General features: G+C 48.5%; 1 protein-coding gene across 1 annotated transcript in view; it reads left to right on the top strand.

Moving 5' to 3' along the window:
- The window catches only part of LOC128723048 (nuclear hormone receptor FTZ-F1), a 96,058-nt gene that overhangs the window by 735 nt on the left and 75,284 nt on the right, over nt 1-20,039 (top strand). The window contains exons 2-4 of the mRNA XM_053816752.1: nt 2,806-3,005; nt 4,051-4,458; nt 4,495-5,675. Coding sequence (XP_053672727.1) covers nt 4,277-4,458; nt 4,495-5,675 — 1,363 coding nt within the window. The 5' untranslated portion in view covers nt 2,806-3,005; nt 4,051-4,276. The remainder of the gene's footprint in view (nt 1-2,805; nt 3,006-4,050; nt 4,459-4,494; nt 5,676-20,039) is intronic.

The following is a 20,039-nucleotide window of genomic DNA, read 5'->3' as shown; positions in this document are numbered from 1 at the left end:
GCTCAGCAAGCTGCGGCTAGTGATCAAAGTTGGCCAAATTCCTGCCTCGACAGCCGGTGGCGCCGTGGTGTTTTTTTTTATTGTTTTGACAGTTCCTCACAGTACAGCGGGCAGCATCCAAAAATGCGATCAAAACCCATCGGGAGGCTGTCCCAGCAGTGACGGCAAAGCAGCAACAGGCGAGCAGGCCGGTTTCGCATCACCGGGAAGAAGATTTGGCACAAAAACGTGGGACCTTCGCAGAAACAAGCAAGAGAAAGAAAAAAAAAACAAGTAAAGGAAGCTAAGCTGACCGACCATCGGTGTGTTCGTGCGAAAATAGTGCCGTGTCGCGGATTCGTTTCCGCGTGTTGTTTCGCGCCGCGGCTGGGGCTTGTGCTGTGGGTTTTGAATGACGCATACACGCCAGTCGGCGAGAGATACTACACCCCGTTGGTAGTACGCGCCACCCCTTGTGTGTTTGTGTGTATGATCCGCGCAGTGGAGCTCGAGAGACGCGGAAATCGTCTCCAACGTGTCGCAGGCCCTTGCACCTACCCAGGCCAGGCCAGGCCAGGCCAGGGAGTCTGCCGTTGTTTATATTATGGGTGGCCCCTTTCCACCCAGTGTACCACTACCAACGTACGCGCCTGACGGTGAAGTTCAATAGCGAATGCGTAATACCACACTCAAAGGCACGGCACTATTCGTTAGGCTAGGCGCGTGTGTAATGACACCCGTATACTAAGTGCAGATGGTGATGACGGTGGCACACTCATCTTGCTTGCAGGAGTACTTTCGACCGGTGTTGGAACGTGTACGCGACCATCTGTCAAGCACTCGCTAGTGTTCGTCCTTACGCTAGGCACCTGTTAAATTTCGCAGTGAACGTAAACGTGACACTTCTAAGCCGTTCTAACTTCATTCCGTGTTCCCATTGGAGACTGTGTGTGTGTGTTAGTCATCGTTCCGCCAACGTGCGATGCAATTTTTGCTTTTTCCCCTACACGAAACCGAAACGCGCGGATTTGTTCCCCAGCATCCGGTTCCTGGCACCGGACACCAAGAACGTGCCCCAAAACGGCCACACACACGCGTGTGCACCGGGTGTCGCGTGCGATTGTGGTGCATGTGCGCGCGTGTGTTAGTTTTCGCGCGGGGGATGGTTCTGGCCTAAAGACCTACATATGCTCGTCGGTTGGGCGGGAAGCAGCAGCAGCAGCAGCAGCGATCCCGAAATCGAAAGAAAAAATGTGCATGTAAATCCTCCCCGGGGTCGTGGGTGAGAGCGGCCACATCCGTGGAAGAGAAACGGATGAAGCGGCTGAAGCAGGATAGCACGATGGGGCTCGCCTGTTCTGGGTGGGGAAGGCAAGTGCGTGCGCACGCGCGAATAATTCTTTTTCTCTCCAGCCATCGAGTTGTGGGAACGCCGTTTCAGTATGTTTTTATTTATTCCGTCGCTGCTACTGTTTGCGAGTGGCTTTTTTTGTTCTCCCGTTTCCATCCTTGTTGGGAATCCCTTCGTGAGTATGGCTTCGTGTTGTGCGTGTTGGTGGGCATGTGCCTCGCGTTGCCTTGTTTACTTGAGCCACCTTGCGTAAGGCAAAGGACACACGCGCGTGTCTGACGGGCGAGTGTCGGCCTTCGCCTTCGCGTTTTTGGGGGTCGTTTTCCGCTTGGGAGAAGGGGGGGACTATCCGCTTTCCACCCATCCCCGTTATGTGTTTCGGTTTGCTGTCGGGTTTTTGTGCCGAGCACCGCCGTGTCCGCGCTGTCACCGCCGCTGTGTATCCTGGCGGGCTGGAACGGACTGGCCAGACGAACGTGTGCTGCTCCTGTCGGCGGAGGTGTGCGCTCTCGTGTTTCGGGCGATCATACTGCTGCGAGTGAGTGAGAGAGAAAGAGGGAGAGAGAGAGTGACAGGAACCCTACAGGATCTTTGACGTTTCCTTGCAATCCCAAGTCCAAGAAAGGAAAAAAAAAACGATAGCGAAAGTGTGCATGGGACGAATTTTACGAAAACAGCAAGTGCACAACTCACTTCCCTTCAGGTTTTCCCAGCGTATTACGTATAGTTTTTCGGTTTTTTTCTAACTCCCCACCCATGCTATCGGTGCGAGGTGACGGCATCCAAGTAGGCATGGCCGTTGTAACGCGTGTAACGAGAGTTTCGATTATGTGAAGTGACAAAATTTCGAGGCCTCGTTACATTTTACACCAAGGGAGAACGAGAGAGAGCATTACATTTGCCAGCGAGGCTATCCTGCTTGTGTTATCAGTTCAAAACGGCCGTGTACGCAACGCTCGTTAGTGTGTGCGAAATTTAGGGAGCGAGTTTCGTGTGTATTGCGTGTGGTTTAGATTTTGTTCCACCCCTCTCGAGCTCGCCCACCGCCCTAGCTTAGTGTAGGTCACTGTTTCAATGTGTCACCCCGACGGAGCGAGACGGGCCAGTTAGAAGTGCGTGCGAGAGTGAGAACACCTGCCCATGGGGTGACGCACACGCCACCCCGATGGATCTAAAATCAGTGGAAATATTTGATCCTTACGGTGGATGTGTGTTTTTTTCTGTTATTTTGTGACTGCCCCCCAAAGCTCATCCCTGTGCGGTGGTGGTGCATTGTTACATTACTCCCAGGGTCTCACGCAGTGTGAAGTGAACGAAAATACGTCGGTCCAGGTGCTGGAAATAGTATACAGTGCAACCGCGTGCGACCGTGCAACTAGAGTTTTAAGCAAAATTCAATCTATATCAGTGAATTAAGTAGCCGCTAAATTGTGTTCGTGGTTTTATCGGTTATTTTTCTCTCCTCATTTCCACAGCTGAAAGTGAACCAAAGTGCTTATTTTACCCCGTTACCAAGAGTGTGTGTGTGTGTGCGCGCGCGTGTGGGGAAAAAAATGATACCTTAGGCAGGTGGTGTTTATCCGAGACCAATCCTCCCAAGCCGAGATGTGTTACAACGGGCGTGTAAATCCCGTCACGAGCGTGTTATTTAAAACACCACCAGGCATCAAAATGGGTACGGAAGTGTATGTGTTAATTAAGTAAATAAGTATGCTTGTTCCTTGTAAATGCTTGTTGCTTGTAAATAAGTATGCTTGTATCCTTGCGTTTGTGACACTAGCAGAGTCGAGGGAATCGTTCCCCCCGTTACGCCGGGCTACTGCGAGTGAACTGTCAAACGCGTAACGCACCCGTAACGGTTGCATCGCGGTGCTGAACCGGTGCAAAATTGCAACAAACCACACTGCTCCCCCATTCCTTTCAGAAGGGGCAGGGAGGTTTTTGTTTTTTCGCCTGCGACCTTGAACTATATACTTGCGCAGTCCGTCGTAACAGTCATCGCACACCAGCTGTAAAGCTGCACCCTGACCGTGGCCCGGTTGGATGCACGAAAGGATGCACTCCACAGCATCCAGCTCGTCCGTGATCCAGTGTGTGTGTGTGTGTGTCGGTGGTTTCTGGGTGGCCTCATTTTGAAGCCACCTTGTAACGACGCTTTTCCGCTCGTGTCAGTGTATCGGTGCGCGCTGCAATCGGCCATCGTTGCATTGTAAAGCTGACACCGTTCACGAGGACGAGCACACCGGGATGTGTCCTGAGGTGTTGTGCGACGACAACGGCACACAGGAAGCAGATTGTACTGGCTGGGATTTAGTCGAGCCAAGTTCGATGTAAATGGGTTCTCGTGAGGGTTCTCGTGCCGTGTGTAAGTGAAACGGATGCGGGGGTGAAATCGGGAAATTGGTTTTTCCACTCAGCACTCCGGGACACTTCCCAAACGAGCGCGGCAATATGTGAGGCTCGTGCAAGTGTCCTAATTATTGTCACCGACTCGACACGTTCAGGTGTGCCCGTTCACATTCGAATGCGAGTTGCAGCCAAAGCTGGACGCACGGGAAAAAGCGGCCTGGAAAAACCCGCTAGATCCTGACGCTCGACGGAGTGTTGCAGTGTTTTGTGTGCGTGATTTTCCAGTGCCCGTGACAGGGGGTGGTAATGGTAACGTGCACGTGGAGGTGGTTTCATTTTCGGTTTTTCTTTCCTTTTTGACGAAATCCCAGTCCTAGCCCGTGACAGCGTGCCGTTTGTGATCCAGTGAGGTGCGTCCGCGTGTAAAAGTGGCCCCGGCCGGAAAAGCAAGTGCGAAAAGGAAGTTGAAGGGCTCTAGTGGGCCCTGTGGGGAGGGAAAGAAGAAGAAAAGGAAGAAGTGTGTAAAAAGCAACCAAAAAAAAAAGTGAAGAAGTAAAAGCAACATTTACCACACGGCAAACTAACCCTGCACGAGGGATGCACGAGGAAGCGACCTCGACGGCTAGTTCGTCCTCGCCCAAAGCGACCTCGAACATCGTGTACGCGAACGGTGGTGGTATGCTGCTGTCCACCTCACCCACACCCGGTCCCGGAGTGGCCTCATCGTCCTCATCCGCGTCCTCATCGTCATCATCTGCATCGTCCTCGTCGTCGTCGTCGTCGTCGTCTTCCTCCTCGGTGACGGCGGTTTCGAGCGCCCTGTACGATGTGGTGGTGCAGCAGGATCTCCTTCTCACGAGTGGCCATCACGGTGCAGCTTTCCATGGTCACCAGCAGCTGCAGGCACCACCACCACAGCAGCAGCAGCAGCTCCACCATCCGCAACATTCCCAGCAAGCGTTACAGCACGCAACGTCAAACTTGTCTACAGTGGCTACCAAAATAATCGTTACCGGTTCGGGTGCAGGCATGCACCACACTATGCAGCAGCAGCAGCAGCAGCAGCAACAGCAGCATCACCTGCAACATGGGCACCCGCAACACCATCATCATCATCATCATCACCATATGCATCAGCAACACCAGCAGTCGCAGCAGCAGCACCAGCAGCAACATCATCATCATCATCACGTGCATCATTCTCAGTCACAGCAGCAGCATCATCAGCCAAGTTCCTCCACGAACGTGATCGTGAGTGGTTCGAGTCACGGATCACCTCTACTGGTGCAGGCCAGCTCTAGTGGTGTTTCGGATCTGCTCCTTGGGCAGGATCCAATCACAACTACGACGGTGGCAACGACAGCAGCCACTCTCATCGCTCTCACCCCCGACGACGTGGTGGAATCGGTGATCGATGGTCGGGTGGTGACGGATGAGGACACGCTCCTTAGCACACTCGCCGGTGCCACCAGTGTCGGGGTGGATGGGGTGGGAGTGGATGAGGTCGAGGATCATGTAGTTTCGATGGTGGCCGCAACCGTCGGTCCCGATGGGACGCTCCTTTGTGGTGATCCTCTGCAAGGACCTCATCATTCACACCAGCAGCAGCAACCGAGTTCCTCCTCGTCCAGTATTACGCTCGTTCCGGGTGCGACGATCCTGCCTCTAACGGCGGCTACGACATCCTGTGTCCTGGCGGTGACTACGCGATCACCAGCGTCCTCTACCACATCCGCAGCATCGGCACCCTCGTCGTCGTCCTCCTCCTGTACGTCTTCGTCGGCGACGTCCTCGTGTTCGATTGGCAGCACTTCCACTACTGCCACGGCGGCCGTTGCGGTTGCGGCTGTCGGGAGTAGTGCAGGAGTTGCTAGTACCGAGGCTGGTGTCGTTATGTCGGAGTTGGGAGCGAGTAACGGCACCTCACACCTGACCGAGGCGATCGAGATCAAGATTCCGGAGGATGACGGTGGCAGCTTCGGTGAGGATTCGGACGGTAAGTGGAAGCTTTTGTTTTTATTTTAAATGTTTTTTTTTGCTCATTTCGGGGTACTGCCTCGAGTTGAGCGAGGAAATGTTTGTCCACTACTGTAGCTCGTCGTTTCGATTGCGAATGCGACTGCAAAGTCCTGCGAGATTATCGTCGAATTTCAGCCATCGTTTCTTAGAGTAATCTTGTAAAACGGTTAGGAGTACTGACTGGAGGGATAATAAATGAAACCTTCCGAATGTGTTTATTTATTTCGTCACTAATTTGCTGTCAAAAAGTCATGGGTTGCTTTAGCAAACATGCATACTTCATATATCATACATGAATATGTTATATCAAGCGTTTTATCCCAAAGAATCACTTTGCTCCATTCGCCAACGAATGTTCATGTCATCTTTGAACGCTCCCTCGGCCAGGGTGTTTGGAAAATCCTATTTCCAGTGCTCAATACAAAACGATTGCGTGCATGCACGTGTGTATGTGTGTTTTTGTGTGGGAGCGCGTGAGTTTCCACCCCACTCGAAGGCGGATGTAAGCTAGGCTCGGTTAAATTAAATGCCACACTACACCATCCACAATCTGGGGGTGAAAATTGGTGCTGACGTATGGAATCGGTGGAAATTCGAAATTTGAATTCGATTAGAGACACCGAGAAAAAAAAGCGTGTGCGAGGAGGGCAAACGAGGGAGCATATTTTTAGGACTCTTCATGAAATTATCACGGGCAAAGCGAAACAAATGCGCTGTGTAGCAATAACAACAACAACAAAAAATAGGTAAAAGAAATCACGCGCATCCCCTCCATATTGATTGCTCTGGTTTGGTGCGAAGTTCTTCCGGCCAGTGTGGAATCGGTTTGCAAACGAAAATAGACATCACCAATTGCTCCGTCCGCTTTCCCAGGGGCTGCACGAGCGAGCAAAACGTGCACACACGATGGAGTCGTAACGCTGTGTGTAACGCTTACACCCGGAAGCTCACAGATCGATACGACCAGCAAACGCTAGCCATGCCCTAGCGCTCGACCGAACCTTGCCCTAGTGGCAGTGTACTCAAAACCCTAACCCCAATACTAACGTTGAACTTGACACTTGCGACGGTCGCAGCACGGGACCGGTTCGCGGGGTCTAGGTACGCTCTAGTTTCGCTCCTGACCTCCCCGGAGTCGCGTTTTTCCGGAAGGTGGTGCGCCTGCTGATCGAGAAAACGTAGACGGTTTGGTGTGTGAGTGCGAGCGTGATTTGGACGCACACGAACGCGGCTGGGACACACCGTTTGAAGGCTTTTCCAGCGGGACCGGGCTGCCATGGAAATGGTCCTGCGTGGAAAGTGTTATTTCAAATGCGGAGCGGGAAATGCGGGATATGCGAGAAGGATGCTAGTGTGATGGTGGCTGGTACATAAGCGGTTTCGTGCTCCTCTCGGCAGTTCTGCCTGAGAGAAAGAGAGCAAACGCGTGTGAGTGAGCACGGACAGTGTTTTAGATTTTCCCTCCCAAATTTCGGTACCAGATTGTATCTCTTTGTTGCTAACCGAACCACCCGAAAGTAGGTCAGCGACGCTACCGCTGTATCCTTGCTATCCACCTTCCCTGGGCCTGCCCGAGCATCCACGTGGAAGGGATGGGTCATGGTAAAGGTTGATGACGTCCGTGTGGAGTTTGGAATTTTTCGTTATCCCGGTTTTGCGGTTATGCTAAATGGGGCCCAGCCCGTTTGGAAGGCTGAAAAGAGTTCACCTATTTTCTTTGTTAGAAAATTTTATCTTTCGGAAGCATTTATATGAGCATGATTTGATGCAAAATACAAACTATTATCATGTTGAATCTACTTTACTATTCAAATGCGTTATCATGCATTGCATCAACCCATTTTGGGGCAAGATTTTCCATCTTAGTAACCCAGTAAGCTAGTCCCAAAACCTTGCCTGTAACGCCTGTTTATTTTTTTGACAGCTTGCAATGACAGCGTTACCGTGTTAGTGCCCGAGTTGCCCGAGACGAGGAAGTAAATAAAACCCCGGCGCTCGGTGTCCTAGACCCAGCGCATAAAGGGCACTTACTTGACCTTAACCAATATTGCTTCTCGGCCGCACGTTTGGCATTTTTCCCGTTTTTCCGAACCACCGGAACGTAGTGTGAGTGTAACACTTGCGGGTTTCCATGCCAGGAGCAGAGCTTGTGCGCATGTCAAAACGATGCCATGTGCCTCTACTACGACGATAGAGCCGTGTTCGTACGATAGCGGCGACCTAACACAAGGACCTTTCGCATGGGGTGTTCTCGTTCGCAACGCCACCAACCTCTACGCGCCTCCACAACACGGTGAGGGAGCCCATCCGTTATCAGCACCTGCGGTGGTGGGCTTTCTTTTCCCATATCTCGCTCACACACGGGGCCACGAAGGCTCCGCCTATTTGGCCAGCAGCAAGCTCGGGTTGTGCGCGCGTGGCACTAATCAGTGTGCAATCGGAGGGACTGCTCGTGGAGGGCGCGCGATGATGCAATAGAAGGGTGCAGGGTGTCCACCTGCTCGTGACCTACTTTTCGTATCGCAATGCAATCGTCTCGAATTTCCGGCTGGCGGGTTGGGGGTGATAGGTCTGAAAGGGCCGCTCTGTTGGTGGGCAGAAGGGTGTGCAATAATAAAAAATGGCACCGCACGAAAATACTCTCCACGCGAGGCGTGATGGTGGAATTTTTGGCTCACCCGTTGATGCGTTCGGGGCATGTTTGCGCGGTGGGAAGGATTCGCACGCAACCGGCAGGAGCAGCCTAGATATGACGCAAAGCCAGCTCCATTCGATGACCTACATTATTGGTGGTGGGTGAGGTAGATTGATTTTTAATTTGAATTTCCGAAGCGAAGGATAATTAAGATCCTGTTGCGCGTGGCAGATGCCAGAGAGAAAGTGAAACATTGACTGGAACGGGCAAAGTAAAATGACGCTAGAAAAATAGAGGGACGAAAATGGGAGAAAAAGAAAGACATCGAATTTAATGTCTAGATTAGTTTCGTATATCTTTTTTACTACACCCAAGCTGAAGCGTGAGAAACCATGGTGTTTGGAGGCTTTAAATGCAATCATTTGGTAGGAGATCAGCGGACCTATTTGAATCTCAACAAAGGCAGAAATGTCTCGTACAATAAGCAATGTTGTAGGGAATCTAAACTCGATGAAACTTTGTGGTATTTTGTTGGTTGAAGGAACAGTTGCTTTCATACCGAATATGGTTGATTAATTCGAGTAAAATCGATGCCTGCTCTCATGCATGGTTGCATATATTACGTTTCAGGATTTCTATCATTTCATTTTATTCATTTTATTCAGGATTTCTATGTCTACAGCAAAACATTTCATTTCCTGTCATAAATCTCCTTTAATTGCTAGGAGAAGAAATATCGCTTATTTTCGCTTCAACTCAGAATCCTATGCGGAAGTGAGCCAGGGGCAGCGATCTCTTCATAAATCCAACCAGTAAACTCCAGCGCAAGTCTTTGTTCGTAAAGGCATCGCGCGTTCGAACCGAACGACCACTTCCTTGTTTTGGCTTTCGGTTTTATGGCGGCAATCCGTGAGCCACATGCGACGGGAGCCACACGGAATTCACTTTCGTCGAGCCGGTTCTCGAGAACCGGAACCGGTTTTTCTCGTACCCCTTCTACCGTATGCGATCTGTTGCCACACAGCGTTCCGCTATGCAGAAGCAGCACCATACCTTCCAGAGGTTCCAGAAGTTGTGCGTTATTCCCCCCGCTATCCGTCTGGGATGTTCTTCTCGCTCACGGATTCTTAGTTTTCTGTTCGGATCGGAGCGCGATCTCGCGTACGAATCGAAAGGAATTGAACGAAAACAGGCACACAACATACCGCAACATAAGCGCACACTCATAAACGTGCCCCTTGAGGGTATTGGGAAGGTGGATCGTTGGAATTAACGGCGTTCTGGAGGAATGGGAATCAAAACATAGGGCGAAATTATGTTGCTCGTGGTTTTTGTGGCATGGTTTTCTATTTTTACACTTTCGAGGGTTTTTCTTTCCTGCTGTTAATTCGTTTTTGGGGAACTCTTCCCGCATATTCAACCGCAAGGATATGCTCACGGGAATTGCTCATTCCCGGGCAATAAATGTTCTTAGCCGATAAAATTCGCTCGTTTCTCATTCGAACGGTTCAAAGCCAATACTCTAACGGACCGTAGGATACCCAAAAAGAAAAATGTAGCTTTCGATGGAAATAAATCGATATATTGACAAAAATAGGAGAGCCTCGCGTTCGCCTTGCTTAAAATAATGATATTCAAAGCTTTCGTCGACACCGGCCCGGAGTTGGATGCGATGAGGGCTTCATGCTAACGTATCATTAGCCCATCGAAATGTTATGTAAGTCTGCGACATTGGCTCTTCTGATGTTATTCGAGGACGTTGAAGTGAAATAGAGGGGCAATTGTACTATTCTCATAAGGAATCTTTTCTACATAATATGGTATTTAAAAACTAATTTTAAATCTTTAAAAATATGTTACTCATTTTTAGTGCATTGTTTGAGTTGTGCTGCAGACCGCCGATTGCAGCTGGTGCTTGCCGTGCATTAGTCGGCGGATTCGATTTGCTAGTGGTCCAGCGGTTGCTGTTTATTTCTTCATACATTTGCATGAAGCCACCTTCCAGACACGCAGTGCATCGATAATACGAGCCCGATAGGGGGGAAACGAATTTCCTATTCAATGCATGCGAATGATGCTCGCGCGTCATACGTGGCTTTCCGGCTTGGAAGGTTAGAGCTGTACTGCAACTTCTAATGCCAATCGGTAAAATAAGGCACTTCAATTTCCGACACGCCTTTTTGGTTACGTCACGAGGTTCTATAGTTGGTACATTATTTATGACAAAATTTCGTCGCATTTCTTCACCTCAATCGCAACATGGCTTGTTTATGGGGTTTATTTTTTCACTGTGGCGTTTTCACCAAACCGGAAGAACTCACCCCGAAAGGATGCAGTCACGCTACCCCTTACCCGGTGTACCATTCTTCAGCAACAGAGGCGTCTTACCGATGAGGTTCGGCCGTCTCGCTCCAACCGACGAGTCTCGAGCCCTCGAGCGATTTCAAGGTGAACCGGTAGCTGTTTGCCGGTTCGGTCCAATGCTTCTTTGCAGCTTCGGTTCTCTTCCTCGTTTTGGTGCCAGACACACACACACACACCCAGTGTGCGATCTGCTGCTGCTTGTTTGGCCAAAAATGGCGCTTCTCCGGTCGCACCAACTGCAGGCAGGCGTTAAGTGAACCCAGGGTTGTAACATTTTACACGGGCTCGCGATCAGCATGCGCCACATTGCGATGTCTGGGCTGGCTGGTGTACAAACATTGACCACCAGTGAACCGTTACAATTGGGACGGTTTCGGGGTTTGCTCAATTTATTTTAGGGCATCGATTGTCGCCCCCATATTTATGTGTCTTTAATGCATCCCGTGGTCAAGCCATTGGAACGCTGTAAACAAATCAATTTGTGTATGATCTTATCGTGAATTGTATGTACGATCCTAGCAGCCACTAGGCTGTATTTTGTCGCTAGATTATTCTTTAAGTAATGCAAATTTCTTGAACATTTGTATATTTTCCAAACACCTTTCCTGGCTCATAGTAATGTAACTATTTGCTCCCGCCGTTATGAGTAACAGTGGCAGCTTTACAACTAGGGTTTGAAGCGAATGGTGGGAGCTTGAGAATCAACGTACGAGTGAGTAATTGTATCTGTTGTAAGTTACATGTAAAATCGCTTCATCGGACGTGGATACCCATAGGGTATGAAATGTTCTATTTAGAATCGATCATCGTAGAGGTTGATTGCTGAATTATCCAGATGATGTTTGGTTCTTCATTCAATTTTAGAAAATCCATTGAAATGATTTGCAATTAAAGTTTTTTTTAGTCTCTCGTTGAGGCATTTTATGCTGTTGATATCATACATTGTTTTGGTCTATAATATTGTAGCAAGAAGCACGAATTTGGACAATAAGGGAAATAGGGTTGAATTACATGTACGTGAGCGCTGGCTAGAATGATACGATGGAGAAGGATAAAGTATATCCGCCTTACACGCGTGCTTCGTAAACTTCATAAAACGCCCCTTAGTTTGCCCGCAAAAAAAGAATAAAAAATAGGGCTGTAAAAAGGGACCGATGGAAATTAAATTAACGTAAAAACCAACCAGAAGCTAGCGACATAGGCACCCAGTGCTAAATGTGCACTAGCTCAACGGCGTCGACGGCGAGGAACGACGAACGTCGGATCGATGCTGAGTAGGCCACCATTGCGCGTTACTACACTCACACAGATACGCTGCATTCGGGCACTATTTCACCCAGCTCCACGCGCACCATCCCTTCGTCCTCTAGCCACTGCTAGGGGTGGTGTTTTTTTTTTCCTTCAACATCGTCCCGCAGATTGACCACCACTGTAATAGTTACTTGCTGCGAGAGCGTCGAAAAACAACATCAGCAATAATAATAACGAGAAAAAAAAACATCCCTACCCTCTGCCATGCTCCATTGCTTCCCTTTTTCTTCTGACTGGTTTGCAAAAGGGAGAACGGTGGGGTTGGGAGAGGATTGTTATTGTTATTGTAGTAGTTGTTGACGGTGGATGGACGGCGAGGGTTGATTTTATTTGCCACGAGTGGCGCACACTTTAGGGGTTGCAAAGGGGCAAGGTGTCCAGCGATGGGAAGACAGTAAAGCTCTTCTCTCGCTCTCTCTCTCTCTCTCTCTCTCTCTCTCTCTTTCGCTTGTTCTCCCTCGCTCCCACCTCCCTGCCCGGATGACGATTCGTTTTCCGGTCGCTGAGGGGTTGAAAATTGTGGTTCGAATACGTGCTAGAGTAGTTCGTGTAGTTTCTGCTAGATGGCGCCACTAGCTTCATTTTGAATTCGTCTCTGTTGTGTGGAGGGGTGAAGCGATGAGCTAGGGGTGAGTTGGACATGGAGTAATCACTTCGAAGGCTTCATTTCGTTCCAGTACCGGAGGAAGGCTTAATCGGTCGGTTTCGCTTAGAATCGAACCGTACGTTAGTGGTAGCATAAACATAACGCATTCAGTTTTTGTGGTGCACAAAAATTGTGCGTTTTATGCAAAATAGACACATGTACATTGAACAATGCTTGAGATAGTAGTAAATGTTCTTCTCTTTTATGTATTGCGAAGAAGTGTTAATTATCCGCACACTGTTATTTAACCAAGATGCATTAGGAAGCCCAACAACGTTTCTAACACCTTGATCCCTTTACATTCTTTAAATCGACGTGTTTGGTCATTTCTGGCGCATGTTTTGTCATTTCATGACGCACCATTATAGTTTCCCTAGCGCCCCGGTAAGCATGCAGTAGCTGGAATACATAATTGATTTTATCTGGTGTTTAACAAATGGGCACGATTTATGCTAAACACTGCCATTTGTGTGGTTATTAACTGCCGGTGCCGCTCACGGGGACACCTTCGTCCGGCTTTTGGGGTTTGCTACAGTCACGGAGAGGCGCAGAATCTACGCTCCCAGGGTCACTCGCCATTAAAGCATCACGCTGTGTAACGGGCCCCTTTTCGGTGTTAGTGGGTCACCTCGTAACCGTGAACTAGTAACGAATCCGCTAGTTGTAAACCGGCACCGGCAGGATTCGGCAGGTCCGTGTGGTCCAGGGGTCGAGGCGTGTGAGTTCTCATCGGTGGCCCACGGGCTGGGGTGCGTGAATTGTGAGATATGTTATTTATCGGCCGCTGGTCAATCTTGCGTTGGGTGCTCTCTTTCGCGCTCTCTCGGAGGTCCTTTTCGGGTGGGATTAGCGTTATCGTTTCTCGCATTTAGCGTGGGTACGGGAGGCAATACATCATGTGAAATTTTAATGATAATGGACGCCTTGGGGGCCTAAAGTCCAGCTGTTTGAAAGCGATCGCGTGGCATACTCCCAGCATAAAGGACGAAATTTTCTGTGACCCAATTCGGTCACGGGTGATGTATGATGTAACATAATTTTTTTATTCGTAGTTATTACAAAAACTTCGTTCCTTCGGTGCTGCATTGAAATCGATGGTGAGAAAGCTGCAATTACGATAAAAAATTGGGCGTATCGGATGTTGATGACACGGTCATTTTCTTTTTGCTTCTTCCTTATTATGCTTTTGCTCCATACCGTGAATTTGTCTGTGATGGAGGCGCATGGTACCGCACAACTATGACTCGAAATTTCCAACTCAAACACATCATGTGTGATTTTATTACAAAATGAATTTGTTTTTCTGCATGGATTAAACGTTAAAAGCTTAAGAAGATCTTTGCTATAAGCTTACTTAGCATTCCATTCTCTTTGCTTCATACGCTCGCTCGTTAGTGAAACATTACTCGGAGCATAATTCGATAGGTCGATTTTTCTCGAGCAAGCGAGCAAGCATGTGACTTGCGATTGTTTTCTCTCGGAAAATGAGTGCCTCTCAGATGGCGCCCACACGGGAACGGGACAGACGATTGAGTGATCCGGAAAATCCCCTCCGGTGCTCACGCGAAAAACCGCTCCATTCACGTGCCGCATCGTTCGTGGGAAATCACCGCGCCATCGCGTGGGCCAGATTCGGGTGCATCCGTTCGGGTTAGCTTCGTTTTCTTCCACCTCACGGATGGATGAGTGTGTGTGTGTGTGTGTGTGTGTGTGTATGGGAGTTGCATCGTAAGTACATCGCGAGACTTACAACGCCGCATCGTCGTACACCACCGGGGGGTACTCGTTTACGTCGGTTTTTCTAGAACTAGGTCATGGTTGCAGTAGTCAGCGGCAGCGCAGCCAGCAGCCGCTTGTTCGTTCTATTTTGAACTACGTTTATCAACTAGCTCGCACGCCACCAATACCACGGTACCACGGCGCACTCAAGTGCACGAACGGGCTAGGTAGGTGAGCGCGTTGATGAGGGTTTGGACTCAATTTTTCGTTTTCATACCGCATACTGACACCAGGCGAGGCATCATCTGATGCATTTCTGCAGTAACGATTTTTGCATGTGTGTGTGGAAAGGATGTTGTGAAGAAGCAACAAAAAAAAATACAGGCAACCGAACAATACGCCACATCGTCGGTAATGCACTTTTATTGATCGTGCTCAGAGTAAGCGTGGTGTAATAGCGGCCGTGGATGACTAGATTGAAATATTTGGAGCCCGTTGCTCGGGTTTACAGGCCAAGCCAAGTCATACGTACTGTTGGGCATAATGCGCATCTGGACGGTGACTGAAAGGCAATATTTTGCACCTGTTTCGCAAATGTCATCTTGACAGGTAGCACGCATAAAGTACCAGGCTTCTCCATTATGGCAGAAAACATCCATTGAGGCAATTTGAAGCGACTTTTTTTCATTTATGCGTTCGTTCTGCATTGTTTTGATAGAAACTGGTATCTTTTCGTGGATTCTTTCTACTGGAATAATATTCAACTCATGATTTGGATGCTTCAGAATAACCGCACGACCAAAACGTCATTCATTCTTTTTATTTCACAGCTGTGATAACAGCGATGGCGGTACAATAATGTTGAGTTATCAAAAAGAGCAGCAGACCACAGCGAGTGTAAGCTGATAAGCCGTTACGTAACACTGCGGTTGATGGAAGGAGCGAAAAGTGCATTGCCGCACTTGCATCGGGAGTGTGTGTTTACAAAGCACGAGTGGATGCACGCGTCTCATAAATTTGATTAATACAACAAACTGAGATTGGTCTGTGTACTACTTGTTACGTTTATCATGCTATACAATGTGATTCTTAGGTGATAAGCGTGCCCAAACTATCAAATAAATGCGCTAAATTGACGATTTTTTGATAAGATGGAGGCAAATCCGGTCTGTCAAATGATCGCGTAGTTTCGAAACCAAATTTTACTAGTAAAAGAATACGAAAAAAAAATCTACGTCCACTAATCTGTGTCCTCGAAGCGCGCTGCGTTGGCTAACCGAGGAACTAACCAAAAAGCCCCAGCAGTGCGTGAGAGCGGACACACAATCGCGGCACGTGCGAGAAGGAGAAAGAATCTCTCAATTCGGTGCTAACTTGACCACCCCAAGCCCTTTTGCCCTCCCCCCGCTACAGCCACCCAGCCGGACATCACCCTCCCGATGCTGACCAAACGGTAAATCGATTTCGTGGTGCTCCGTGGTGTCTGGTTTTGGTTTTTCTGTTTCCGAACGGTGGCGCGTCGTCCTTGGCCTACTAACACGCATTCCAATCAGGCGTCGGGTGCGTAAGCGAGAGAGAGGCTCCCCAAACTCTCCTCACGCCGTGGTGGAGCGAGAGAGCTGTGAGGACCATATGAGAGAGAGAGAGAGAGAGAGCGAGTACTGGGGGAGTCTGGGGTAGAACACATGTTCCGTGTGTGGTGTGTGTGCGTGTGTAGTAAAAGGCGATGGCGACGGGCGAGAGAAACCCCCCACAAACGGGTGGAATCGCACCGGGCATCGAAAAAATATTTACATTTCGGGTGCGTAGCTTAAGCAAACGCACTACAGCCGTGCTAAGCGAAAGAGGGAGAGTGAGAGAGTGTGATCGGATCTGAGCATGTGTGAGAGAGAGAGAGAAAGAGAGAGAACACGTCAATGAGAGAGCGAGATGAGCACACGTCATCCGTAGCCGGCACTTACGCAGGTTCGCTTTCGTCCGAGCCTGGCGGGACCGGTTTTTTGCGTCTTTCACTCTCGATTTTTCTTCCTTCGATGAACGCACGCGTTCCGTCGTTTTGAAAACGTAACCCGGCGCGGGTTTGCCAAGAGCGCTAAGAACCGAGAAAGAAGCTCCCTTCGATGAAGCACCGAACAGGAATGGGCAGACGGCTCACAAAGCAGGCGTCTGAAGAGGATCGCAAAACTCCGGTTTGTGATTTTACATCAGCTCTAGCGGCGGATGAGCAGAGTGGAAATGATTGAGTAAAAATTTCCTCGCTTTTTTTCGTTCTCCACTCGCATAAAGAAACTATATTTAATTGCCAACAGTTCATGCTTTTTGAAAATTTCTCACTCGCTTCTTCACTGGGATTAATCAAATCGGAAAGAGTTCTTAACGCACCGAGCAAACATTAGTCATGATACAACTGTTGGAACTGTGTGTTTCCTTTTTTTACCAGTTAATGTCATGACGTGTTTTATTTGCGCTCGAACGTGTTTTCTCACAGCAGAATGCATCGAGGTACATGCAAAACTTGCGCTTGCAGTGTTCAGCGGTTGCGTTTATCGAGCCGTTCTGATGCAATTTTACATCTCTGCTCAGCTCCAGTGGACCACATGACGGTGAAGTTAACGGCGTATGGTGAGAAGTCGCCGGTTTATTAGCCCATTAAGTGACGCCAGTGCGGGTGTTAGGTATAGGAGCGTAACTGGATGATGATTGCAAGGTGGACGAAATGGGTTTGATTTTTATTTAAATGCTAATGTGTTTTGGGTCTAAGTGCATTAAGTATGTTTTACCAATATCAGCAGGTGTTCAACCGAGTAAGCCCGGGATAAGGCAAGCAATGGGAGGAAATGCCCATGGATTTTGTAAATTTGTAAGTCTGTTAATGGTTAACAGTCCGGTCATAAGGCACCATAATCAGATGTACCTTTTTACAACACAATTTAACATTATTTCTTATTGCAATGTTGCCTAATGTGTTTTGAGTGAAAGTGCATTAAATATGTTTTACCAACATGAGCAGGTCTTCAACCGAGTTAGCCCGGGATAAGGCATGCAATGGGAGGAAATGCCCATAGATTTTGTAAATTTAATCTGTTAATGTTAAACAGCCAAGTCATAGGGCACCATAATAATAAAAAAGGTATCATATGTGCGTATTTATAACTCAATTTAACATTATTTCTTATTGATGATTTATGCCCATTTTATAGAGAAATCGTTAAAATATTGCAACGTTGCCTCATGCTAGTAATTGCGTCTCCGTATAAGCAGATAAACATGGTTCGTCCACTAACGGACGAACTCCGCGGCATATTGCGTTTCTCTTATCAGTAAACACCCGCACTGAGATCCCCTCCCACTACTGATAGCATCAGTTCGGTTTGGAACAACAAAATTACTTCATCGAAAAAAAAATCAACAAAAAATAAAGCACCAGTTAAGACCGGTTCACTTAAGTACCTGCCGTAAAATAGTAGCCACTAGCCGCGGCCCCGTTTTATGGCTCTCCATTCATCCGTTAGTGAATGATTGGAATCGTTAACGAGTATGCGAGGCCCTTGATCTGGATTTGTTTGGCGGTGTCGGGGTGGAACTAAAAACTCGACCAACTAGCACCGTCGTACCAGAAAGCGCTTCAGAAATGAGGCTACAGGATGTACATTGGGTTGTATTTTGGCTCCACAATCCTTTTGGGGGACCTGCTTTTCCTGCCTTTACGTTTACTCGCTCACCACCGGAATTATTACCAAAAGGCTACCTCCCCCGCGAAGAACGCGCGTGTAGCATTAACGTGAAGTTAAGCTTTACAGGTGAGTCCTTTCTCGTGTTAAGCGCACGGATAAACTCCCCCTTTACTTGCTACCGAAGGGGCGTTTCACGCACAAAATCATCAAAAAAAACCCATCCACCAAATGGGGAGGGTTTCGTTTTCACATCCACAAAATCGACATGATCTTGCATTGTACTTTTTTTTTATTCACCTCCTTACCCCCGCTAACCATTTGCCGCCCCTCCGCTGCTGGGCTCGGTAAACATTGACACCAAAACCGACTGACCCTGACAGACTTTTCGAGCCGTTACAGTGGCTTGAGCTACGTCACCGGTGACGTTGAGTGTTGCGTTACGGTGTGTTACGTTTCGAGGTTGTGGATTGGTGGGGAGAGGGTTAGAGGAAGGGGGGGGAGGCGAACGTGTGATGGCATCCGTGATGTGTCACGGAATGAGTTAATCTAAGTGCCCTACGTTTGAATCTAAAATTTAAATGATTTTGTACGCGTAGGGATTGGAATCCGCGAGACTGGAAAAACTATAACTTGGGCGAACCATTTAATCGGGGCTTCAGAAGAAGAAAAAAAAATCATATCAATTCCGTTGTGCATTTGGGAGCTTGATAAGATTAGATTAATTTAAAATGGGCTGCCCATCGCTGCGTGGAAACCACGTCGATGGATAGTTTCTTCTATTGCGTGGGAAGAAACACCACCTCGCGCGGTTTTCAAACACCTCGCGCAATAGACGCGCTTCGCCATTGTTTAGAAGATTTACGCATGATTTATTAAGGAAAAAAAATCCTCTGCTGACCATCACCAGCGAGGAGAAAAAACGCAAGGGTACGTACGCTAAGCGTGCATACAAAACGCACTGACGCAAATGGCGCAGCATGAAATGAAGCAAAAAAAAAACGTAACGCAATGAGTAACAGAAATAAAAGAGAAAACTGTGGTAAAGAGAGGTAAGCGAAGGAGAAGACGAGAAGGGTGTTGGAAATGTACTAGACAAATAAAATCGCTTCAAAAAGGAAAAAAGGAAAATAAAAACAACCCCACAAAGCAACGCCAAGCCACCGGAGGAGAACACACCGCAGCCTATGAAGCGGCCGAGCCCGGAGTGCCATTAAATGCATTTTATTTACCGTCTGACCATGACATAAATTACATAGTGTGTGCGCCTTTTCTTCGTCTTCGTCTGCTTCTTGCCAAGCCACTCTCACTCTGCATCTTCGCCGGCGGCACAACACCACGGCCCGGGCTCGTACTAATACCGTCGTGTACAGTCGTGGACTTTGGTGCAGTTTTCTGCTTCGAACCAACCTGCGCTGGCTCCGGAGGTTGTGGATGCGTTTTTTTTTTTGCATTTTCCAGCCAGCTCTCGGGGCCGTCATTTACACCCCACCCAACGGGTGACATTTGCGCGTGCATGGCAGGGGCTGATGGAGTCGGTTCGGGGAGTTGCTCCGGAATAGATCATCTTAAAACCGAAGACGACACCAGAGCAGAAGCTATGGTATTTTTTTCCACCTCCATTGGAAGCGAAAGCCAGACGGAAATGGCGACGTCGGAATCTATATTTGTAAGCCGTAAAAATGTGAACCCAATGCAAGTGCCCTGCGGGATGAAACAGTTGCAGACGGCGGATGCTGATCCCAAATGTATCCTTTTTTTTGTTTCTCTTCGACGTCTCCGTCGTCTGACCTTGGGTGGTTGCATATGCTGCACGGTTGCATCCCTTCGAGACGGGTTTGTGGATGCGATCGTCTCATCTCGTGGCCCATGTGTGCTCCAATTTTTTGTTCCAGTGGACATGTTCATTCCCTTTCGCGAGTTTGTGAAACATCTTTCCGCTCATCGCAATCTCGTTTCGTGCAGACTCAAGGGCTTCCAAAAGCCAAAAGTGAC

The sequence above is a fragment of the Anopheles nili genome, chromosome 3 (genome assembly GCF_943737925.1).
Source record: "Anopheles nili chromosome 3, idAnoNiliSN_F5_01, whole genome shotgun sequence".
Taxonomy (NCBI): Eukaryota; Metazoa; Arthropoda; class Insecta; order Diptera; family Culicidae; genus Anopheles; species Anopheles nili.
Note: the sequence above shows the minus strand (reverse complement) of the source record. Positions and strands in the feature narration are given on the sequence as shown.